Source organism: Canis lupus, chromosome 29 (assembly GCF_011100685.1).
Source record: "Canis lupus familiaris isolate Mischka breed German Shepherd chromosome 29, alternate assembly UU_Cfam_GSD_1.0, whole genome shotgun sequence".
In the NCBI taxonomy this organism is placed as follows: domain Eukaryota; kingdom Metazoa; phylum Chordata; class Mammalia; order Carnivora; family Canidae; genus Canis; species Canis lupus.
Genome location: NC_049250.1, coordinates 11,767,547 through 11,793,687, shown reverse-complemented (window position 1 = coordinate 11,793,687; position 26,141 = coordinate 11,767,547). Strand labels below are relative to the sequence as shown.

Below are 26,141 nucleotides of genomic sequence, written 5' to 3'. Positions count from 1 at the left end.
AGACTCTAGTAAGAGAGTGGAAAAAGGGCCATAGACTAGGAAAGAATATTTATGAATTATATATCTGACAAAGCACTTGTATCCAGATTATAAAAGTAACTCAAACTCAATGCAAGAAAACAAACACCCTCCTCCGCAAGTGGGCAGAAGATTTGAACAGGCACCTCACCAAAGAAGATATACAGATGGTGAATAAGCATATAAAAAGGAGGCTCAACTTCATTAGTTATTGGGGAAATGCACATTAAAGCCATAATGAGATACCACTGTTAGAATGTCTACAATGGAAAGGACCGTCTACACCAAGTGGTGGTGAGTGTGTGAAGGAACTGCAGACACTTCTGGAAAGTAAAATAATGCAACTATTTTGGAAGTACATTTGGCAGCTTTGTAAAAAGTAAAACATATACATTCCATATAATGTAGACGTTCCATTCCTATGCATTTACCCAAAAGAAATAAAAACATGGGGAGCCTGGGTGGCTCAGTGGTTGAGCATCTGCCTTCGGCTCAGGTCCTGATCCTGGGGTCCTGGGGTCGAGTCCTGCATCGGGCTTCCCTGGGGGAGCCTGCTTCTCCCTCTGCCTGTGTCTCTGCCTCTCTCTCTCTTTGTGTCTCTCATGAATAAATAAATACAATCTTTAGGAAAAAGAAACAAAAACATATGTCTATTTAAAAAGTAGTACCTGGCTATTTGTAGCAGTTTTATTTCTACACTTGATCTTAGCCAAAAGGCCGAGAAGTGATGTTTTATTTCTAAGAGCCAGAAACTGAAAAGAACCCAAATGTCCACCAGCAGGTGACTAGGCAAATAGTTTGGTATATCAAAAAAACCAAAAGACCCCCCAAAAAACAAACAAAAAACAAACAAAAACTATCGATACGCACAACGTGAATGAATCTGAAAAAGTTTGCTGTGTGAAAAAAGTCAGACCAAAAAAAGAATACATGCTCTCTAATTCCACTTATATAAAATTATGGAAAATGCAAACTAATCTATAGCAATAGAAAGCAGATCACCTGTCGCCTGGAGGTGAGGCGATGGCAAAGGGTGAGAGGAGAGGTTACAAAGAAGCCAGAGGAGGGCAGCCCAGGTGGCTCAGCGGTTTAGCACCGCCTTCAGCCCAGGCTTTGATCCTGGAGATGGGGGATCGAGTCCCACATCGGGCTCCCTGCATGGAGCCTGCTGCTCATTCTGCCTGTGTCTCTGCCTCTCTCTCTCTCCCTCTCTCTCTCTCTCTCTCTAATAAATAAATAAAATCTTAAAAAAGAAGAAGCAAAAGGAAACCTTCAGGGGGTGGATGGATATGTTCACTGAGTGCGGTAGAGTACGGTTCACAGGTGTCCACACTGACTCAACATATTCAGTATAATGCAGGTCAATGAGACTTCAGTAAAACTCTTAAAAATAAGATAAACTCACAAAAGGAAAAAAAAAAAGGCAGAACAGGATACATAACAAAATGCCACGTACCTCATGAAAGATGCACACAAGACAACACTCACTTCGAAAGAATGGTAAGCAAAAATAAATACATCTATTTATACAATACCCACGTTAGACAGCTGACCTCTAGGTGGGAGGGAGCCCAGGGATCAGAGGGGGTAAAAGAGAAAGAAGAAAGAAGAGAGAGACTTATACAGACCAACGAAGACAAGCGAGGTACACAATGAACTCAATCCTCTGCATAAGGATAGTTATTTTCTCTTCATTGAATATTTTTTAAAAAGTTCCTTGGGACAAGGGAAATTTTTATCTCAGTTCAGAAAAGGAGTATTTCCAAAAAAAAAAAAAAAAAAAGAAAAGGAGTATTTCTGAGACCTAGGAAATGGATACAGTAATTTGTAGCCTTTTTTAAAAAAGATTTTACTTATTTATTTGAGAGAGAGAGTACGAACAGGGTAGGGGTAGGGAGAGGGAGAAGCAGGCCCCTCGCTGAGCAGGGAGCCTAACTCGGGGCTCAATCCCAGGACCCTGGGATCCTGACCTGAGCTGCTTAACCCACTGAGTCACCCAGGGTCCTCTCCTTTGTATCCTTTGCCTTCAAAGGGTTACATCTTAGCATTTTGGGAGGTAGAACTGAGCTTGTATATGCCACAGCTCGGAGAAGCCTGCTAGAAATCCTGCTAGCAGGGAAATGCTGGCATTCTCGAGAAGGGCATAATTACCTCGATGTTTATAAAACTCCATCATACCCTACATGCAGGCCCATTGCACAGATGTTTAAGTACCTTCAAGCTGTGTTTTCATATGTACAGCTAATAACTCCTAGCTGTGGTTCCCTTTAAATAAAGCCAACAGTAACCAGGAGATATGCTTGGCAGAGGAGTTCCCCTGCGTAAAACATCATTTATTTTTAGTTTATTGCAGAGAAATGGGGGGGGGGCACTTGGAAAATAATTAAAAGTGTGTGCCTCCTTATAACAGCTATCTCTACTAACTGAACTTCTAACCTGACATAAATACATTGCATACTGTAACCTGTTTCTCCTGATTATTAACCTTGAGTGTGGCAACCTATAAATCATCTCCGAAACAGCTGGCGCTCAGCATTGCCCCAAAGGTATATGATTACGATCGTTTTATATATATCTTGGTATGCAGACATGAAAAATTCATTGAAGAGGTTGGTATTGTAAGACTCATTGTAATGAATTTTCTCAAAAACATAGATCATGCTTAAAATAGGTGTCTGCTTATTATAATGCAGCCATTTATATCTTCTTGAATTACCTTGCCCATAGCTCAGCCATTTTCTTAAAGTCAAACACGATGATACCTAAACAGATTTACGGCAGTCACTTTGCACTGCTTAAAAGTAGAAGTTTGCTTTCTCCCCCTTTTTGGTGTTAATGCCTACAGAATCCAAGGGTACAGTATGTGTGTGTGTGCGTGTGTGTGTGCGCGTGTGTATGTAAGAGAATCATTTGGAAGGTCATTCCTTAAGGGCATCCCCATTTACTTGGGTCTGTCAACCATGGACACATAGAGCACAGAAACCCCAGACAGCATTATGCTTCTCACAACTTATCAAGATGTTCCACTACTCTCTACAGAATGGTTCATATCAACATTTATTAGAATAATAAAATCTTAGAGCTGAAAAAGTCCTCAAATGTCACTGAGGTCTTCACTGTGCAAACGGAGCAAACCCAGGGAGGTAGTGACTTCCTCAAGGTCACACACCTGGCAAGGAGGAGGTTCCAGATTTGAGCTCAGGTCTTGGGTTCATAATAACAACACAATAATCACTTGCGTGGTGTTTTCCAGGTGCAGGGACAGTGCTAAGTGCTTGACACATGTTATCCCATTGAATTCTCACTGCAGGCTTCTGAAGTGGGCCCTGTCACCACCACCACCACCACCACCACCAGCATGATCCCTCCTTTACATCTAGGAAAACAGGTCCAGAGAGGTGGCACAGCTTGTCCTGGGGCACACAGCTTATAATCAGCTCGGTAGGATTTAGTCAGTTTGACTCTGGCCTGAATCCCTATTTCTAACTATGACATTTTACTCTGTTTTACTTCTGTGAGATCGTTGCTTACTTTTTCCTTTGCGATGTGGTTGGCCAGACTCGTAAACTGTTACTTTCTGAATTCATAAAAAACAAAAATAAAACAAAACCCCCAAACACAGGGTGTTAGTTGGCTAACACTGCTGTAACAAAGTCCCACAGATGGAGTGGCTTAAACTAATGTATTCTCTCACCGTTCCAAAGGCTAGAGGTCCAAGACCAAGGTGGCATCAGGGTGGGCTCCTTCTGAGGCCTCCCCTTGGCTTGTAGAAGGTCATCTTCTTGTGTCTTCACATGGTCTTCCCTCTGTACCTGCCTGTGCCTTAATCTCCCCTTCCTTTTTAAAAAAGATTGTATTTATTTATGAGACACAGAGAGAGGCAGAGACACAGGCAGAGGGAGAAACAGGCTCTGCGTGGGGATCCTTGGACTCCAGGATCACGATCTGAGCCAAAGGCAGATGCTCAACCACTGAGCCACCCAGGTGACCTCTAATCTCCCCTTCTTTTTAAAAAAGATTTTATTTATTTATTCATGACACACACAGAGAGAGAGAGAGAGAGAGACAGAGACAGAGACAGAGAGGCAGAGACACAGGCAGAGGGAGAAACAGGCTCCATGTGGGGAGCCTGATGTGGGACTCGATCTTTGGACTCCAGGATCACGCCCTGGGCTGAAGGCAGGAGCTCAACTGCTGAGCCACCCACGTGTCCCTAATCTCCCTTTCTTATAAGGACAGCAGTCATACCAGATTAGGATCGCCCACATGACCTTGCCCTAACCCACCTTTCTAAAGACCCTATTTTAACTATAGCCATATTCTGAGCTGCTGAAGGTTAGGGCTTCAATATAAGAAGGGGATCAGGACACAGTTCAGCCTCTACCACACAGTGTTATAAAAAACACCCAATTAAAAATGAACGGGTTCAGTACTTACAGGTGTATAAATCTTCATTCTTTACCAGGTATGAGCTGTTAAAATCAGCAAAACCTTTGTCTCTGTGTCCTTTTAAACTAATCTTTGTGGGGCTCCTGGGTGGCTCAGCCAGTTAAGCGTCTGCCCTCAGGTCATGATCCTGGGGTCCTGGGTTCGAGCACTGCATGGGGCTCCCTGTTCAGTGGGGAGCCTGCTTCTCCCTCCCCGTCTGCCTCCCCCCTCCACCCCACTTGTTCTGTCTCTATCATGCTCTCTCTCTTTCTCAAATAAATAAAATCTAAATAAACTAATCTTCAGAAAACAAGAGCTGGTTTTGGCAGAGGATCTGTCTGCTTGCTCTTCTTTCCTTCCTCGGAGTCCAGGACCTGGTGCCATAGTTGAATGGAATCCAGCACAGCCTAAATCTGCTACATCCACTCATGGTGCCACTATCCGAGGGTCCTCGCATGCGAGACTGAGCAGTGTGGTGGATGTTAATAAGGCGGCCAAAATTTGGACTCCCCAAAAGGCAAGCAACTTAATGCAAAGAGGCCTTTTTCCTTGACCTTAGCTTCTTCCTCATAAGGATGGAAAACTGAGGGCAACCCTCCTGGGCCTTTAGGTTTTGTTGGGTTTGATTTATTTTATTTTATTTTATTTATTCATGACAGACACAGAGAGAGAGAGAGAGAGGCAGAGACACAGGCAGAGGGAGAAGCAGGCTCCACGCAGGGAGCCTGACGTGGGACTCGATCCTGGGTCTCCAGGATCATACCCCAGGCTGAAGGTGGCGCCAAACCGCTGAGCCATCAGGGCTGCCCTGTTGGGTTTGATTTTTATCCCCAAGTGCAGATGGGACAGGGGTGGGTGTCCTGAGCTTACCCGGGCCAAGGCGGCCCAGGAAGCTGGCGTAGCTTGGCAAGGAGGACCTAGGACCGGCCTCCAGAAGCCAGACAGCAATACAAGGACTCATTTCTGTCTTCTGGCTTTGTGCGAGGACGGAGGGGAGAGGCCTAAAGGTATCTTAGATTGCCCTGAATTTCTTCTTCTTCTTCTTTTTTTTAAGTAAGCTCTCTGCCCAGAGTGCAGCTTACACTCATGACCCCAAGATCAGGAGTCGTATGCTCTACTGACTGAGCCAGCCTGGCGCCCCCAATCGTCCTGAATTTCTCTCGGCCCCCATGCTTATGGAAGAGGGAAAGAATTCATTCCACTCAAACAAACACACAACTCACACAAGAACCAGGCTGATACAATGGACAACTCCTCTTACCACGCAGGGACAGCACAATAGTTGACATTGTGAAGTGTTTACTTAGTGCCAGCCCTGCTCAGCCCTCCGCGCATGATCTCATCCGGTCTCCAAAGCAGGCCTACACGGTGCTGTTACCATCCCCGCGGCCACGGGAGGCGGCCACAGCTGTGGGCCTTACTCGACGGAGACAGGGGGGCCCGTCCAGGCCGTGTGTGAAGGGGCGCTCTGCTTCAAAGCAAGCCCCAATCGACTCGAATGGAATTTTCAGCCTCTTTCTCTCAAAGAGGGAGTCACAGGGGCGCTTGGGTGGCTCAGTTGGTTAAGCATCTGACTCGATTTTGGCTCAGGTCATGGTCTCAGGGTCAGGAGCTTGAGCCCCAGGTTGGGCTCTGCACTCACCTAGAAGTCTGCTGGAGATTCTCTCTCTCCCTCTCCCTCTGTCTCTCCTTGCTCCTGCTTTCTCTCTCTCTCTCTAAAAAAAAAATAAATAAAAGGGAGTCACAGGTGCTTTGAAGACCACATGAGACTGAGGGACACTCTTTCCAGAAAAAAATACACATACAATTGTGCATCAACGTCAGGAGATTTGAGGTCACTTTGGCCTCCCTGCCACAAAGCTCATCCAGGTGTCCAGATTCAGAATTCTTGTTTATTTTTTAAAGTTTTTATTACTTTTTCTTATTCATGAGAGACACGGAGAGAGGGGCAGAGACATAGGCAGAGGGAGAGGCAGGCTCCCTACAGGGAGCCCGATGCAGGACTTGATCCAGGGAGCCTGGGATCGCACCCTGAGCCCAAGGCAGAGATGCTCAACCACTGAGCCACCCGGGTGCCCCACGAATTCTTGTTTAAAGCAGAATTTTTCAAGAAGCAGGCCCTCACCTTTTAATTGAATCATAAAATCAATTTAGACAGGCACAAGCATTTATTTTTGACTGAAATCAAATACAACAAATGATTTGAGTATATGAGAGGGAGTAAGCCTATGCTGTGTCTTGTGGCCTTTGGGGAAAAAATTGGTATCCAAATGTGAATATGCACAAGGCCCCAGTGTGCATCCTATTTGTCTTCAGAGTTTGAGAGCCAGAGTCATACCCAGCCTGACCCCCTCTCCAGCCTCCGCACTGCTTTCGGGGAAGCCACCATCATCCTCATCTTTGCAGACGTTCCTTACTGACCACATCACCTCCAGCCACTTTGTCAGTGCTTTTATTTTTTATTATTTTTTTAAAGATTTATTTATTTTATGATAGACATAGAGAGAGAGAGAGAGGCAGAGACACAGGCAGAGGGAGAAACAGGCTCCATGCCGGGAGCCCGACGTGGTCTCGATCCCGGGACTCCAGGATCATGCCCTGGGCCAAAGGCAGGCGCCAATCCGCTGAGCCACCCAGGGATCCCCTTCGTCAGTGCTTTTGGATGGCACTCTCCGAAGCCACTTTCTTTTGGAACTCATTAGATGAGGATGGTTTTAGGGTCAACCTTTATGGAGGGTCACTTCAGTGCCACACACTGAGGACGTTGCATACACACTATTTGTCATCCTCACAGCAGCCTACGAGGAAGGCATGATCATGGTTGGTGTTACTAGTATTATTCCGAATGTACAAATGAAGGTGGGGGCCCAGGGAGGGGTCCAAGCTCTCGCCGTGCGGGACTGCCAGTCTGCACTGGGCGCGGGTGGCCTGTTTGGTGCGTAGTGTGGCAGAGAGACCTGAGTTTAGGTCCAAAGACCTGCGCATAAGATCCATCTAAGCCACCTGCTGACCTTGGATTGCTGAGATTTAGTATCTTTGGTCTCTGAAGTCACAACTTACGTGCGATTTCAAAGTTGTATCAGTTGAGATAATGCGTGCATGTTTTGCAATCTGTAAGTTGCAGCCAGGCCTGTGTTATTTATATAAACCACGTCAGTCAGAGACCTGCGAAGGCCCTCGAGAGCGAGGACCCTGACTACATTCTTTGTCTCCTACCCCCCCCTCCAGCTGCACATTAAATATTTGCCAATTGGTTGCTGCATAAGGACAAGAATGATGCCTATTATTCCCTTTCTCTAGCAGGCTTTAAAAAAAAGAAAGTGTCCCTAATACACAAAAAGACTCCCTGACATTTGTCCTTGAGAGAGAGGAGGCTTCGAACAAGAAGCACAAAATGGCTGCCTTGAATCCATCAGGCAAGATGTCCGAGCCCCAGAGGAAGTCAGCTTGTGGACGCCGGCAGCAAGGATGCTCTCGGCCACTGCCCAAGCCATTCTTGGATCGCCGCTGGGGGCACTTTCAGGAGTGCGGCGTCAGGGCCAGCCAGTTCAGGCAGGACAGGCTGCTGTGCGAGTCGTTTAACCCACGTTTCTAAATTCTGTGGCCTTTTGTCCTGGCAGTAATTCAGAGGCCTACATGGCTCGCCTTCGAGTAAAGTAAGATTGGTTTAAGCTGTTCGTGCTCTGGGTGAGGTCGCCAGGTGCAGGCAGCTAACCTCACCTGGAGCTGAGGGCAGCCCATCGTGTCACCTCTTCCCCAGGCTGTGTGGGCGCGGGGTGTCCGTAATTATTCAACGCATTTAGCCACAACCGACGGTCAACTGGCTGGGATCATTGGTAGCTGCAGCAGCCATTAAAACTGGAATCTAGGGACGCCCGGGGGGCTCAGCGGTTGAGCGTCTGCCTTAGGCCCAGGGCGTGATCCCGGGGTCCTGGGATCGAGTCCCGCATCGGTCCCCCCGCAGAGAGCCTGCTTCTCCCTCTGCCTGGGTCTCTGCTTCTCTCTCTCTGTATGAATAAATAAATAAATAAATAAATAAATAAATAAATAAATAAATAAATAAATAAATAAATAAATAAAATCTTTAAAAAAAAAAAGAAAAAGAAAACTTGAGTCTGCCTAAGCCCTTGAGTTAAGGTGGTCATGCCAGTGTCCCCTTGAGGGCAGGGACAGGCACCACGTTCCTAGCACCCACGGGGATAAGTGTGCCACAGCCATTGCCTGTGGGTCCTTTGGGCACGTGGCCCTTCGGGGGCTGCTTTGGCGAGGCCTTGCATACACAGGAGCGGAGGGCTGTTGGGACACGACAGGTGTCCGAAACTCAACTGGAGATGAGCTTTGGTCACTTGGGCTCCGAGACGCAGAGAAACAACAAGGAGGGCGGGGCTGCTGTTCTACGGCGCGGTTGTCACGCGCTGGTCCCGGGATCCTTCCTGCCCTTCGCGGCCAGCGGTGTTTCGACCCTTAGGCCCGCTCCCAAACCACATTAAAAACTCACAGAAATACAAAAGGCTTTTATTTCCCTGCCATCAGAAATGGTATTGGGGTTTATTGCCGTGACTGTCCCCAAGCAGAGGGGATTGGTGGTAACAACTGATGCTTGTCCCTCCCGCTCACTGGACTGCTCTCCGGTTGCAATGGAAAGGGCCATTTTGGGCTTGAATTGTGTGCTGATGGCCAGGGGAGTGCTTTTCTCGAGAGGGGCCTGCGGGGTTGGGGGGGCGGCTAGGCCCACTCTTGGGTCCTGGGATCGCTCCTGGGCCGTGAGGTGGAGCCTCCAGTCGGCTCGCGCTCAATGCAGAGGCTGCTTGAGTTTCTCTCTCTCTCCCCCTGCCCCCAGCATGTGTTTTTTTCCTATCAAATAATCGATCTAGGGGATCCCTGGGTGGCTCAGTGGTTTAGTGCCTGCCTTTGGCCCGGGGTGTGCTCCTGGAGACCCGAGATCCAGTCCCACGTCAGGCTCCCTGCATGGAGCCTGCTTCTCCCTCTGCCTGTGTCTCTGCTTCTCTCTCTCTCTCTCTCTCTGTCTCTCATGAATAAATAAATAAAATCTTAAAAAACAAACAAATAAATAGATCTAAAAAAAACTTACCTGTCTCTAAATATTAAAAACAAAGGGGTGGGGGGTGCCGGGGGTGGAGGGCCCCGGCGGAGCAGGTCGTCGTCCAGTTGCTGTTTTCCTGTTTTCCCCTCTCAGAACACGCGGTTCTGTACAAAAATGGGGCTCTTGGGTGTGTGTGTGTGTGTGTGTGTGTGTGTGTGTGTGTGTGTGTGGCTTGTCTGTAACTTCATTTCGGAGGGCGAAGGCGGAAGGGAGATTTCTCGATGGCTTTCACCTAACCCTGCAGGCTCTGCCGAGGCGGCCCAGCTGCTCCCCCGAAGCTGGCCGGGGCTGCAGGGGCAGCCGGCGAGGAGCTGAGAAACAGGCCAGCGTCGCCCCGTCTCCGAGGAACAATGCCTCCCCAGCCAGACACAATGGCGGCCTCTCATTTTCCAGGGACTCTTACAATGAGATGGAAAGGATCCCGGCAGTCGCCTCGCAGGGCCCCAGCTCCGGAGAGAACAGTAGCTCGGCAGCTACAGATATGCAAATCTGCGGAGCGCTCCGGCGGAGGCCTGGGGGCCTGGGGGCCTGCTCGGCTGGGGAAGCAGCACTCCCTTCTGCAGGGCCACCTCCCAGCCTTGCGGGGGCCTGAGCGCCCCGGTCTGCCTTCTAGGGCCAGGTCCCAGGGCCCCTATCCAAAGGCCTAGAAGACAAGCTTCAGAAATGCGGCAGAAGTATGTGGACTACCAAATCGGTTCCATAGGTTATATCCTAAAATCAACATGGATGTAAAGTCTGCTCTTGATTAAACATTTTGAAGATTTTATTTATTTATTCATGAGACACACAGACACACAGGCAGAGGGAGAAGCAGGCTCCATGCAGGACGCCCGATGTGGGACTCGATCCTGGGACTGCCCTGAGCCGAAGCTCCACCACTGAGCCACCCAGGTGTCCCAAACAGGTTTTTTTTAACTTCAATATCTTTCAGTCATCCTTTACTAGGGCTCTGGTCTTGTAGCATGAGACACCAGAACTTCTAGTCATAAGATCAGTTGTTATTGAGGGAGTGTATAGCTTAATTAATTATATTTTATTTAAATTCCTTTCGCTGGTAGCTTATTTTATTTTAGGTATGGGTTTTTTTTTTTTAATATTGTTGACCTAAGTTTACACAAATGGCAGGTTTTTACTTAAGACAGTCCACCACGGGATCCCTGGGTGGCACAGCAGTTTAGCGCCTGCCTTTGGCTCAGAGCACGATCCTGGAGACCCGGGATCGAGTCCCACATCGGGCTCCCGGTGCATGGAGCCTGCTTCTCCCTCTGCCTGTGTCTCTGCCTCTCTCTCTCTCTCTCTGTATGACTATCGTAAATAAAAAAAAAAAAAAAAGACAGTCCACCACTACATACAGCTTATACTGGAGAAGCCTTAATTCTAGTTCCCTCCACTGCAGTTGTCTATCCACTTGGCCTTGGGCAGCGACCCCACCAGCTAGATAGGGGAGGCGGCAAGAACATTGGCCTGCCTCTCCTGGGTGTGCGGTGGGTGAGCTCACAAGTGCCCTTTGGCAACCACAAATGCGGAATTCTAAAACGCTAAGAGCTTCTTGGCTCCTAAGGAAACATGGTGGAACATGTCAGACAGGACAAATTTTCTCTCCTCAAATGGCGTACTCTCCCGACTATGAAATTCACAGCCTGCTTATGGTTTCAGTCATCCAGCCAACGTCCAGGTTGAAGTCTCTTGAACTGGGGCTGACAAGGATGAGGTGGTTCGGGGCTGCAAAGGGTGTGAAGCCAGGGCAGTACCTGGATCTTGTCACAAGAGCATCAGGTTTCTCTCTTTTGTAATTTTGAAATCGAGCTTTAAGATCAAAACACAAGGGAATGGAAGGAGCCACCTAAAGTAGGGTACTAAGTGATTGCTAAACAATATTTTGACCTGGTGTTTCTCTTTATCATACATTAGAAATCTATTATGCTGTCCTTTAGCTATCACTCAAAAAATTCCCAATGACACTCAACTTGGAGCCCGGAAAGACCTTGTGATCAAGAAAGGCTCATGGGAAAGAACCTGGTGGGGAGACATCGATACGCTTAAATGACCATCTGTCAGCATCTGCAGGTGGGTTCTGCTGTGTTTGTCCAGTTGATGAAAATTTCAGTCAGCTTAGGAGCTAAACAAATTATACAAGTAAATGCTTCTGAAGATAAAGATGTCCGATGAAAGAAGACTGTATTTGAAGTTTTAGTTGTCATTACCCTCGTCTTTGACTTCATTTAAGTTACATGGCAAACATTCATTCACTAAGGAAATGGAAATTAAAATTCAATTCTACATTCGTAGATCCAAAGTAAGATCTACAGATCAACAGACCATCGAATAGAGCTACATTGCCAACGCATATACACAAGGAGTTGTTCTAGTTTGGGTTTAGAGACTCAAGAATAAGAATGGGAGCAAGAGAAAGTTAAGGAGAAACCTTAAAACATACACGACTTAAATAGCCCAAAAATACTCTGTAAATCATCATCATAACCCCCACCAGAAAAATTGCCAAGTTGGGTGACTCTCCCCACAAAAAATTCAATGATGAAATGCTTTTCACTGAAGGAGTCTTACACTAAATATTTCAGAAGGTAATTTACTCATCTATTTTGCCAAATGTAGTTTACTTTCCTATAAATTGTCTATAAAACTGTGGTAGATCTTATCTGTGCTAAAAAATACATAAAATTGCTCATTAGAGAGCCCAGTTGAATATGATATATTCTAACTTTTAAGTGCTTGTTAGAAGTCATTTACATTGTTTTGCTTTCTAATTTAAATTTATTGATGGCTCCAGAGGCACAGCAATGTTTGCTGCACACACACATGTCACTTCAACAATGCACATATGTTCTTACTGCCCCTACCTGTTAGAGTCTTAGAATTCTTCCCAAAGATAATTAACAGTTTTCAATGAACTGAAGAATTTTGTAACAGAACATGGAAGGAAACGTTTCTGTTCCCAGTATCTTTTCTTGTAACATTTATCATTCAATTCTTTAAAAAAAAAGGAAAAAAGAAAAGAAAAGAAAAGAAAAGAAAAGAAAAGAAAAGAAAAGAAAGAAAAAAAGCATAGCAAACATTTGGATGTATTTCAGGAGTAATCCTGAAGTTAATTCAAATTATTCACATAATTCCAAGGCTGCTTGGAATTTTTTTTTTTCACATTGTGGCCACCGCGATTATTTATTTTAAAAATACAAATTTGGTCATACTGCCTTCCTGCATAAAACCTCCCAAGCATTTTCTACAGCACCTAAAAGGAAATCCAAAGCCTCCAACAGGGCATCCCTGCCTCCCTCTTTTTCTGGGTAGATGGGCTGCCCAAGAAGCCCTTTCTTCCAAGCTCACTCTCAAACTCAGGGTCTTTGCTCTGCACTCTTCCCTTTGCCCAGAGCATCCTCCAACCAGATCTTCATCTGGCTCCTGCTTCTCATCACTCAGGCAAGTAAGCAGAGCTGCCCCTTCACAGTGCTCCTCCCTGTCTGCCCCATTACATTATTTAATGGTCTTCCTTGATCTATAAAAGTTTTATGTATGATCTGCTTATCACCTGTCTCCTTGCTCCTCAAATGTAAAATCTGACAGCAGGGAACTAGTCTGTTTTCATTGTAAGGCTCCTGCCTCTGAAACCCCCTCTAGCACATGGAACCCCACAAATGTTTGCTGATGAACATTAATTACACTGGCTCATCAGTTAAGTGCCTGGGCTTTGGAGTTGATCAATCTGGGTTCAAATACCAGGTTTGCCGATTTATTAACTCGGAAGCCTGAGTAAGCTTATCTTTTCCAAAGACTTGATTTCTTTATAAAATGGAAGTATTCACGGGGCAAGATAAACCCAAATTTAAAGGAGGTAACTGGGACTCAAGTTTCCATAGTTAAGAGCTCACACTGTTCCACTTGACACAGGCTTTCTCTTAATTCAAGTCTGAAACTTAAGATCCTTATGGATGGGTCGGTGGAGAGGTAAAAACATAGAAGCCCCAAACATTCCAAATCATCATTTTATAATAATTTTCTTTCAGAGACCTGAAAGAACCGTATTTTGGGATAATGTAAGTAGGCTCTGATGTCAGACTGCCTGGGTTCCAATCCAGCTCCTATATTTACCACTGGCCAACTCCTAAGTCTCTGAAAGGCTCAGTTTCCCGCTGGAAGGAAAGTACTTCCCTCTCAGAGAAGGGAGATGAGCAGCAATGCCATGGAAAGCAGGTAGCAAGCACCTCAGGACTTAATTGACATTGAAGCACACAAGGAACCCTAGTTATTAAGGATCAGATTGAATTTAAAGTATTTCTTACTTAGGTAAATTCAAGGACTAACATCAAGAATTAATTCCATTAGAAGAAAAAAAACCCCCATATTTTCCAACATGGAAATCTAAATGACTTTAACAAAATAAATCCCAGCTAACGCAGAGCCAGCTGGTGACCCATCTCTCAACTCAGGGTTCCTTCTGGCCACAGCAACCAATGCCTTTGCTCTTGGCATTTCCTTCCCTAACAGTCCCACTGCATGTTCTATTTACACAAGGTCATAGGAAAACATCCAGTACTATAAAGTATTTTAGAAAAAGACCCTTTTAGGACGCACTTTATTAAACACACTCTTCTTACCTAATGTCTTACTTTGAGGCTTAAAAAAAATCTTTGTTTTAAATATTTAAACTCCCTGTACTTTGTGCAGATCTAGTCTTTTTTTTTTTTTTTTTCCCATGTTCAAAGAATTCCATTTCGGAAGATATTCTCAGATTAAAGGCACTTTTTACTCCAGTGCACACTACCCGTTTGTTAACTTCCAAGACACAATAGTAACGATGGTGGATAAAAAGCAACCAGAGGGTCTCTAGCATGGGGGCTTCAAGTTGTCCTTTTTCCAGAATCACACGGGCAGATTTTCACCTTGGGATAAAAATGAACCGAGTCTTAGTGTCTACAAGGACTTGAGACAATCTGTCTTGTGACACATCCAGTGGGGGATGGACTACTTGAGTGTAGACAGGGTGTGGAAGGAGGCGACGTACACAGAACTCCAACCACATCCCTTCTTCTCCGTTTCTAGCTGCATGGAAATACAGCTTTGTGTTCGGTCAGGTGACATGAAAGGTGAAAAGAGTAGCTCTCAAATTATATTTAACCTCAAATATCAAAGGTCATGAAGGGGTGCACAGATGGGCAGTTCCCGAGCCCGCGCATGCGCACGCGGTTGCTTAAGTGGGCCCCTTTTAATTCCACATGGGTTTTCCACACAGTTTCTGGCATCAAGCACCGGTCCGCAGGACACCAGAGCGCCTTTGTGTCCCTTGCTGACACTCTGGCATTGTGTTTTTCTACCCATTAACCAAGGATAAATGACCTAGATATTCTGCCTATTAAAGCCTCATTTTTCTTTTGCCCTTTTGTTCTTTAGTGTACCACATTATCAGACGCTGCACACATTTTAAAGTATTCTCAGTCTCAGATGCCCTTTTGAGGGAGTAATAGGAGGTTTTTGTGTGTGGTTCTGTGGAGATATCTGGAGTGGAATTATGTGAAGGTAATTTAAGGTTTTTCTTCCTGTCTAGTCTGAAGACAATCAGTTTAGTGAATTACTAACAGCTAATCTAGCATAAGAGGATATATCAAGAAACCGTACAAAGGCCAGAATGCTGTATTTGCATCTATTGCGAATACAAAAAATAGAGTGAACACCAGTTCCCCTACATACTACATTCTATAATTACATCTCTGCATATCATGGGTCACTTTTATTAAAAGCATCATTACTACAGTTGGCAGCAATTTACATTTTATCTTACATGATAGCAGTTTTCAAAGAAAAAAATAAAAGGACATCACAACAAAGAAAAACAATACATTTACAAAGTCATGTCTGTAAACTTCAAGGCTAGTTTAGAGCTGAGGTAATGCTGTTTTAGCTTTGTGGCTAAAGTAACAAAGTCCTTTAATTTAAAAAAGGTACCTGATTCTCTCTTCTCTCACTCTTTATTTATTCATCTATTTATTTTGTTTATACCAGTGCATTACAAGACCACGAGACAATGGAACTGTAGTTCTGTCTGGCAAGAACCCTCCCAGTAGGTTAATTTCCAAAGGGACCCTTCACATTCAACAGCTGCCTTATTATTGCTGCGCCTCGGGACAGAGACGTTCACACTAACGTGGAGATTGTCAGAGTGTATGGATGTGTGTGGATGCGCAAGTGTGGGAACCCCCATACAGTCAAAAGGGAAACAAATGAGCAAGTATGATATGTATGGTAAATTTCATCTTGACCTTCACAGCAAAAAAATTAAAATTAAAAAATTAAATATATAACTTCATACTTCCTTTGAGCAGCACTTCCTTCCATTAGTGCCACTCAGTTACAAATTGCTCTTTATTATAATACCAATGGTACCAAAAGAAAAAAAAGAAAAAAAAAGCAGAGCATTATGTAAGTTTCCTTAAAAAAGACATGATCACCTCTCAAATTTCATCTCTCCTAGGGATAATAAATAATGCACTGCACAATACTTAATGACCAAGATACCTTTTGACACACCTGTATAACATGACTTGGACTTTTTTTTTTCCTTTTTTTTTTTTGCTACACTATGTTACAGAACAGCTTATAAAACTAGGTATGAACATTAACTGTGAGTGTAAACAGTAGGACTACCACTTGTCAAAAGTTTTAAACACTTTAACTGGAACTGGTACTGGTTATTCATCATTTTCATTGTTTTCTAGTTCGTCCCCCCCATCAAGTGAGTCCAGCTCTTCACCCTGTGCCATTTCATCTTCGAAGATGGAGGACTCCGCGGTCTTGTCCAGGTTCTCCTCGGCATCGCTGCCTTCCAGGTTCTCCTCTTCCTGGAAGGCGCCCCCCTCGGCCTTGTCGGGGGCCTTTTCCTCGCCGGAGCCCACGGCGTTCTGGAGTCCTGCTAAGGCGGGGAACCCGGGCAGTGTCAATCCCCCCAGTCCTGGAGGTAGAAACATGGATGGGTAGAAGAGGCCCGGCGCCATGGTGGACAGGAGGAAGGGGTTGAAGGCGAGCGGGCTGGAGGGCAGTCCGGCCGGGGCAGTAGCAGCACCAACAGATCCATTCGCAGAGTCAGTAGCCGAAACAGCATCTGTGCTTTTCTCGGAGTCTTTGTTCTCTTCCTCGTTCTCGTTGCCCTTCTCTTCCCCTTTTGAAGTGCCGTCGTCCGGGTCCCCTTGGCCCGAAGCAGTAGTGGCGTTGCCAGCAGCAGCGGAGAGCGGGCTGTTCAGGAGCCCGCCCAGGCCGAACACGTTGGGCAGGCCCGCCACGCCCGGCAGCATGAGGGGCAGCACGGCCGCGGGGTTCTTCGTGTCGCCGCCGGCGGCCGCGGCCGTCGCCAGTCCCGGGGGGAAGCCCATGAGCCCCGCCAGCTGGAGCGACTGCAGGTTCTGGAGGTTCTGAAGGCTCGTCAGGTCCATTCCCGCGAACAGACTGTTCACCAGCAGAGGGTTGATCCCCGACGTGGAGGCCGCCGCGGCCGCCGCAGCCGCCCGGGCGATCTCGCTCTTAGGCCTTCGACCTCTTCTGCTCGCTCCCTCCCCCCGCACCACGGGGCCGGTGAGAAGGCGGTCAAACATCGACTCGGGAACAAAACCCTGAGGCAAAGGGACAGGCAGAGACAGCAGCTGTAAATGCGGCTGGCGAAAGCTGAAGTTCGCTGGGGGCCCTTGGGCGGTGCTGAAAATGCTCATTCTGAATGGAGACACGGAAGCCACGATTCCATCCAAACAGCCCGCTGGTAAAACCTCGAAAGCAGACATTCTACCTTCTGGCACTTACGTTAAACTCACTGAATTGTGTGTGGAGTTGCAGAAAAATTGCTAAAGGCCGCTCCACTGGTGAGGTCAACAGCCAGTTATCAGCATATCCGTAACTACCTCGAGAAATAACGTATTGCGAGGAAGTTGAAAAGTATGGACGCTGACCAAAATCACATTTTAGTATCTACCCTGGAGAACCAAAAACTATGTTCACCCCAAAACAAATATTTATAGCAGCTGTCCTCGTATTTGCCCAAGTCTAGAAACCGCCCACATGTCCTTCTACGGGTGATGGGTAAGCGCACACACGGGCATATGCATGCGTTGGAGGGATGCTTAGCGATGAGAAGGATGCTCAGCGAGGAGTTGCACAAACGTCTGACATGAGCAACCATGTGGATAAATCTCAATTATGATGTCATCTTAAAAAGGTTAGACAATTTATGCTTCTGCTAATAGGACATCCCAAAAAGACAAAACTTGGGACAGGGAACAGATCAGCAGATGCCTGAGCTGGGAAGGGTAGGGAGGGGCAAGTAATAACAAGGGAACTTGGGGTCGCACGGTCTCTATTTTGGTTGCAGTGGTGGTTCAAGAAATTACACGTTATGACTGACAGAACCATACACCAAAAGAAAAATGAGAAATTTTACTGTATAAACAACCAGAGAAATCAAGACAGCAACAAATTCATCTTGAAAAGTGGAAAAAAATTTTAGACAAAACTGTTGTATTCTTTATTTGAAAATTAAAAAAAAATATATCAGTGAATCTTAATGATCTCAACCACCACGAATTCCATTCCACAGGTAGACTGTTAACCAGGTTTACCTGGGACATTCCACCCTGTAGTAAGTCTACCTCCAAGACCGTGAACATGTATTTCTATACAATCCTTTAAAATCAGAGCTGTCAAATGAATCCGCTTTGAGCTAATGATGTATGGATATAAGAAATGAGGATGTATTATGTCAATTCTTTTCAGAATCAGTTATCACTGATTCATTCATGGTCAACAGAAAAGAAAGACAAGCTCAGGAGACCACACTTTTGTATTAATACCTCTCCAGACAGAAGCACAGTGTACTTACAGACTGCTTCACTATCTCAGTCCAGTCTGGAGCAACTGCAAACTCAGGGTTCTCTTCCAGCCACCTGGGCAGGTCCTTCATTGGAGGCGCCATAGCTCCACCCATCTGGGGAGAGGCATTTGGAAAATGATCTAAAAGCACCTGCATTCCCCCCTTCCTCTGTCTCTCTCTCACACACACACTCACACACACACACAACACACACACACACACACACGTGTATCATATACAGATATTCTGGAAGAAACATGATTTTTCTTCCTTAAAAAGATGTCAGGATAAAAAGCTTCCTTCTGTGAGCTCAATTTCCTTTCCCAAATGTTCACCTTCTTTCCATTTCGTTTATTGACAACAGGCACCCTTTCTTCTCCTGTCAAAGTGTTTATATCCAATTTATTAGGGTTTCGACATCTATGTCGTTTCTGTTTCGGTTTCTGAAATGAGGAAAACAGCACATCCGCATTCTTCTGCAAAAAAATCCCAAATACATATTTAGCAAGATTGTATTTAGTAATTACCCTTTCCTATAAAAATGACAGAATATAATCCAGCCATTTGTTTTCTGCTCCAAGTAATCTCTAAACCCAATGTGGGGCTCAAACTTACAACCCAGAGATCAAGAGTACACACTCTACCAACTCAGCCAGCCAGGCACCCTCAGTCAAGCCATTTTTAATTATTAGGGAAGTTACAGGAATCATTTTAAGTTATTAGAAACCATACTTTTCTTTAAAAGGAAAAAAACTCCTATTTTTTTCTCTGTACATTAAGGAACTAAATAATCACGTAAGCTGAGAATTTGCTTTTCCTTTTATCAATAACTGTGCTTCAAGTCTTTCCTTCAAATGTTTAACCAAATCACAGTACTTTTTAAAATCTTTTTTTAACTAAGTCATGGTATTTAAAAAATATATATTTTATCTATTTGAGAGAGGGGGGCGGAGGGGAAGAGGGAGAGGGAGAAGCAGACTGCCAGTTGAGCAGGGAGCCTAATGCAGGGCTTGATCCTAGCACCCCAGGACCATGACCTGAGCCAAAGGCAGATGATCAACAGACTGAGCCACCCAGGCACCTCCAAGTCATGGTATCTTTAAAGGAAATTTCTTCAAGTACTTTTGCTAATTTCTATTTAGTGATTTGGATGAATACAGAGATGACATCAGGTCTACAACACAGACTATATATGAGAAGCAACCCAAGGGATGAAAGGACCCATGCAGGAGGGGGCGTTCTGAGTGGCAAGGACTCAACTTAAGATGAACTCAACAAGATAAAATGTGAAATTCTCTACTTAAGTTTTTTATTTTTAAAGATTTTTAAAAATTTTATTTGACAGAGAGAGTGCCAGCAAGAGGGAGATGGCCAGAGGGAGATGGAAAAGCAGACTCCCCCCCTGAGCAGGGAGCCTGACCCGGGGCTCTATCACAGGACTCTGGGATGGTGACCTGAGCCCAAGGCAGCCACTTAACCAAATGAGCCACCCAGGCACTCCCTACACTTAAGTTTTAAAAAATCCAGTTACTAAGTACATAGGGAGTAAAAGATATGCATTGCCAGCTAGCAAGCAGTTTATGAGATAAATCATCTGGAGATATTGTTTAATGTTTAATGTTACACATAGTGTTAGTTGTTAAAAAAAAATCTTGGGCTGTATTAGCTAGTCAAATTTCTGCAAGTAACAGCTTCATACTATTCTGTGCTGGTCAGACTTGGTCTGGAGACCAGTTAAGGTACATTCATGAATGTCATCCCCATAATGAGACCACCTGAAAACCAGGCCATGTGAAGTGAAGAAATCATGTCTATTTGGTGAGAACGAAAGTAAAGAAGTGTATAACAGGTGTCTTCAAATACCTACGAGGTTGTCCTTCAGACCCAAAGCTACCTTTTAATGACAGAAACTGGGAAATGTCTGAGATGAGGAGACATTCAAGCAAAAGGCAGAGGGATGGAGGATCTCTACACTGTACAGGAGAATTGCGAGGGCTATCCTCACAGGCCTCCTCTGGACTAAACTCTGTAGTACTTACTGGTACGTAACTTGGCATATCAACAGTATAAGTAGGATGCAGCTTCAGCCATTCAACTAAATCCTTGTTTTTAGGAGCATCCTCCCCCACCAGCCTAGTCCCATCTTCAAGATTTATCACGGGGATCCGCGTGTCTGGGTCCAGCTGTCCAGGAGAAGGAATGTTTCTTGTAGGTGGGGTCTCTATATCTTCTTCAAAAGCTTTGGTCACCTCAGCATCCTCCTGCAGAAAGTTGATAGGGGTTGAATTCTCGTAGGAAGAGAGATTCCAAAAATGTCTTATCTCAAGAAAGTGCTATCCTAGCATAATGGATCTCTGACCAAAAATGGAAAAAAGTTACTTGAAACAATGTCAGTTTGGGAACAGCCATTAAATTAGAAGATAAAACTTAAATCTCATTCTTCACACTGTAGAATTAGTAATTAGGAAATTCACAGTCCATCAATGTTCCATGTTTGAGATCTTAAGCAAGCAGCTAGGGCATGGGCAGTGTAGTCTGAGCTTGACTTGCAGGAAAGGTAGCCTCTCAATCTCTCTTGGGGATCTCAGGATAACATCATTAAAGAAATTATAATTAAAAGAATGTTCCAACAGTCAACCTGTACACGGCACTCTCTGAGCCACACAATTTTATTGGCAGTACAACAACCTGGAGTAGGTATGTGTGGCAACACTGAAAATACCATGTCTATCTCAAGTCTAGCCTCTACCATGGTCCAGCCGGTGGTCCTCAAACTTACACCAAACTCCAGATACCTTTTATGGCAGCCCATTTGTCTATTCCTACTGCTGTTTCTACTTTGGTTCAGGTCTTCATCGCTGCCCCCACCCCACATTCCTACAATATTCCTAAATGATCTCCCTGAGTCTAGTTCCACCCTTCATTATTCTGACATCCCTACTGCTATATCAGAGTCCGTTTTTTAAAGTGCACTCTTCCTAAGTCAAAACAACCTGAACTATTTAAACTATTTTGATAATTGAATCCCCATCACCTTCAGGATAAAATCCAAGTTCTTTAGATGGCAATCAAGGCCCTCCCTGATCTGTATCCTACCTTGTATCCGAGCCCACATCTGCTGAACCTTGCCCTCCTTATCACATTCCCCTGCTACCAATGACTTACAGTTCATCCAACCCGGAAGGTTCTCTGGCCTCAGCCCCTTTTGCACACTGTTCTTCCTGCAACCTCTTTTCAAATGGTCAACTCCTATACAGTCTTCAGAACTTAATCAAAGTATGACCATGTCTAAGGAGACTTCATCTGTTTCTCCCCATATTCTCTTCCTGCCATTCCCCTTCTTCCTTTGTGGAATATTCACAAAGTATCCCAGGCATGCCTCACAGCTATGATACATTATTATTCATCTGTCACTCATTTTCAGTACTGAGTTCCTCAGTACAAGCACTTGTTAGGCCCTTATTCTTCACCTCCCAATACTTGGGGGTGGGGGAGCCAGCACACAAAGGGATGATTTCCACCATGTTGCTGAATGTATGATGACTGCATCCTTACTTTTCAGGGCAACACAAAACAGTCTCCAGTTTGAGTATCGACATAACAAAAGATTTCAAGATTTCAGCAAGTAACTTTGCTGACCTTTATACCTCTTCACTATTCCATTTATTTATAGATCATCATTCTCCTTGTATTTTATCTGTATGCACATAATACCACAATACCAGATAAGTAATTCCTAGATCAAAACATCTGACAATAAAACGAACAAAAATCTAAAAAATACATCCTTTAACATCTATTAGGAGTTTGGGGCTGGGTCGCTTATGTGACTTTAGAAAAAGAAAAACACCACTAAGTTCTTCAGGATGATTTCAAATGTGTGAAATGAAGAAAGTCAGCCTGAAGTTTAATATAGGATATATAATTACAATAGGAAAATAGTACCTGGCTCACATCGTTAATTCCTGATGCCTGAACTACAGACAAATATGTGCTGTGACTCAAATATTAAACACAAGAATAAACAAATAAAGGAGTGAGATGCAGAAACTCACTAACTTGTTGATGCTTATGGAGAAAGGGATTTCAGGGAACAAAAATCCATCAAAGTGTTAGGATGGTTTCAAGTGTGAAGGCTAATCTCTAGTGATACAACCTTGAGGACCACACACCTAGAAATGACATTTTAACTTACAGAATAACCAGTCACAGCTGATCCATTATGAGGTATATTTTTATAAGAATCTAAGAGTAATCACATGCTCAACAAAAATGACCATTATTATGATTCGTGCATGGTAATGAATTTTGAAAATTAACTTTTAATCACCCAGATGCTTCTGTTTCAATCAGACCCCACCAGAGGGCAAATTCCAGTGAATGCTATTTTGTCATTTCTAAACTTTTCACTCAACCACGACTTTTACTACCCTTTTACAGTTACTGAGCTTTCTGGAGGTTTCAAGAAATAGAAAATAAGCAATAAGAATAGGGATGAAAAAAGTAAAAGATATTGAAACAAGCATCTCCCTCCTTTCAGTTTCAAATTTCAGCATTTCCCAAACTGTGATCCTCAGGGAAAGGGCACATCACGGTTCCTGGAGCACCAGCTCCTTGTGCACAAACCAGTTCCAGCACCATTATGTTGATTCAGGTTCCAAATCGATAAGGATTAAGATACCTAGTACTAATTTGTCCTTTAAAAAGGGATCACATGTAATCAAGTTCTTTGGGGGTAAAACCCTCATCATTTCGTAGGCAGCACATTTTTAGGTGGCACGGTTGAAGATTAGGGAAGAGAGCTGTTTTGATTACACTGCACTCAAGTCCTCTGAATTGAAAAAGAAAATGTCAAAATACATTGGCACATACATTTCATACAAACCTAAACTAGCACAGACCTTTATTCAGTTGAGACTTTAAAGGCAGCTACAATTATAGAGGTAGAAGAATTAGCAATCACTAGCTTTGTATATGAACACAAATCTTAAGTCTGGAATAAAACATTTATACTAATCTAATAAACGCCAGGGCCCAAACAACATTATTTTTAAGAGCAGAAGCTTTTTCCGCCTCAGGAATTCAGAGATAACAATTATAGGCTCAGAAGAACATGTTTTTGTTTTGGGCTAGTCTTCCGAGAGTAATCAATATATCAGGATCTTGGGAGGAATAAATCCTCAAGCTACATTTGGTTCAGGCCGAGTGATCTGTATCAATGCTCAACACAATTTTTCAGCTCAGAACCATGACTGTTCATTGTGATCCTATTTCTTTAGTGGAAGAAGCCAGCTTTAATACCACATCACTGAGAGGAGCACAGGCCAGCGTCGTCAGAATGGCAGGACTCTGGCTGCCACTGTGGGCACACACAATGGAAGTGAGCTCCTGAACTTACTGCACTCAATGACGTCCGTTTGTGGCTCATGAAAAGCAGATCAAGACCCTCCACGTTTTTCCTCCTTCCCCGCCTCCTCTTCATAGGAGGCTCTCCATCCACTAGGGAGCCATTAAGCAGATGCCTCGTGGGTGTGCGTGACAGGCCTGCCTGGAGCAGCTCCATTTGAGTCTTAAAGGCATCGGACACCGGTGTTGAGACATTAGGCAAGATAAACTTTGAAGTAAGAGATGAAAAATTTGAGGTAGAGCTTGCTGCCTCTCTTGAGGCCTTTGATAAATCTACAACTTTTTCTTGTCCATTTTCTGAGACCACCTGAGACTCCCGCAGCTGGGCAACCATTTCCATGAGGTTCCGCCGCTTGGCAGCTCTTTCGGCCTCGATTTCAATTTTTCTCCTCCTCCTCCTCCGCTGGCGAGGGACAGAGAGGTTTAGGGCGTCTTCCTATTGAAAAATTCCAACAGAATAATGAGCCTAAACTGTATCTGCTACACGGGCTGGATTTCAGAAAGAAAGAACATGAAGCTTCAGCAATTACACATTCATAACCGCTGAAAATGGCTGAGGGAATGGCAGCTGTCTTTAACTCTTGGGAGGACCAGGGAGCTGTGAGCTCCTAAACCGAGTGATGATTTAGGGCACTTGCCTATAAACCGCAAAACAAACTTACCTTCGACAACTGAGGAGAAGTTGTGAGGTCCTCGCTCCCACTGATGCTAGCCTGGCCGACCATGGAGAGCTCGGCAAAGCTCCTCTTCTGCAGGGGGCTGTCCATGGTGGGTGGTGTGTAACCAGGGATGAGGCCCTGGAAATCAAACATCTGGCGCCTGTTTACCGGCCATTTGCCTTTCAGCACTGCTTCACAGATGTTGTCTAATCGGTTTATCATTACTCGGTCCTGGAGGGAGAAGAAAAGTCACACGAAATTGTAATAAAGACATGGTGAAAATTACCAGATAAATATTTCCATCAAGATGCTAAAGAGCCTAAGAGGTTTAAAAGTCAATCCATGGGCAAAAAGTAAAACAAAGAACAAGCAAATAAATTAACAAAACCTGCCAAAACTGCTCTGCTCTGCTGGAAGGTGCTAAAGGTTGCTCCAACAGAGAAAACTTAATATTTTTTAATTTGAACACTGGATCACATAAATTAGAAAACATTACATAGCCACTTCTATTTCAAAAGTAACTTTTCTTCAAGTTAAAGAACTGTTGGTGAACACCAGCAGACAACAATGGAACCCTGCATTTAGCTTCTGGACGCTCTGGTGCTTCAGATCCACTGGCCGGATCGCAGTCTGTCCCAGGAAGTGGGACATCATTAGCGTCACTATTAATAAAGTTCAGCATTACGAAATGGGCACCAACCTAGGAACACCTAATGAATGTCAATTTGCATTCCCCACCTATTATCACTTCAAATTTCATTGAAGCGTGTACATTAAAAATTTCTAATTACAGCTCTTAGGCCCAGTTTCCATAGATTAAAAGTGTCTGCTACGATAGACCTCTAACTGATCTGGGAAACTCCCTTCTCGCCTCAATAAGGGGGATCAGCATAACAGGGTATAGGGAAGAAAAAATGTCTTTGAGAGGAAACTCCTTCAGCTAAAAATTTCACATTGTCTCTTGTACAACTAATACTATGGAAGTTCAGCCTGGGGATGAGTCAACTGAAGCTGTTTTTATGTTGTTTGTTTTAAACCAGATAGCCCTGTAATGGTGATTAGGGTGATTATGTCCCCACCCTGAAAAGCAGATCCAAATTACATACGGATTTATTATAAAATTATGCTAGTCAGCCAAAAAAGTAATTTCCATTTTGCTTTTGGTTATAGATAACTACATTTGGAATTATCTCATGATGTATTGGAGCAAATGGGTCAACAGCCTACCCTCTCTGGAGTTAAGATGACTATGGGTTTCCAAACCTACAAAGAGGTCTTAAATCTGGAAGTTCTGTTTTAGATTTAAAAAAATTAAAACACACATTTTAAAAAGTCCACAAATTTTCTCCTGTGCACTGTTGGTAGGACTGTAAATGGTGTGTAACTGCTACAGAAAACAGTCTGGAGGGTCCTCAAAAGATTAAAAATAGAATGACATGTGACACATCCATCCCACTTCTGGGTGTATATCCAAAAGAACTGAAAGCAGGATCTCAAAGAGATACTAGTACCCTCATGTCCTCAGTAGCACTATTATAAACCAGGGCATGGAAGAAACACAAATGTCCCAAGGACAGATGAATGGGTAAAGAAAATGTGATATATACACACAATGGAATATTATTCAGCCTTAAAAAAGGAAGGAGATCCTGTCACATGCTACCAT

General features: G+C 44.4%; 1 protein-coding gene across 4 annotated transcripts in view; it reads right to left on the bottom strand.

Moving 5' to 3' along the window:
• Positions 1-15,179: 15,179 nt before the first annotated feature.
• CHD7 (chromodomain helicase DNA binding protein 7) overlaps positions 15,180-26,141 on the bottom strand; it is a 191,545-nt gene continuing 180,583 nt past the window's right edge. For 2 of the 4 annotated variants that reach the window (XM_038579378.1, XM_038579379.1), the window contains exons 32-37: positions 24,479-24,706; positions 23,809-24,252; positions 20,450-20,671; positions 18,746-18,886; positions 18,420-18,524; positions 15,180-17,163 (exon numbers count right to left, since the gene is read on the bottom strand). In XM_038579378.1, the coding sequence (XP_038435306.1) occupies positions 16,249-17,163; positions 18,420-18,524; positions 18,746-18,886; positions 20,450-20,671; positions 23,809-24,252; positions 24,479-24,706 (2,055 nt within the window). In that variant the 3' untranslated portion in view covers positions 15,180-16,248. The remainder of the gene's footprint in view (positions 17,164-18,419; positions 18,525-18,745; positions 18,887-20,449; positions 20,672-23,808; positions 24,253-24,478; positions 24,707-26,141) is intronic. The other 2 variants (XM_038579376.1, XM_038579377.1) reach the window with 1 other exon arrangement.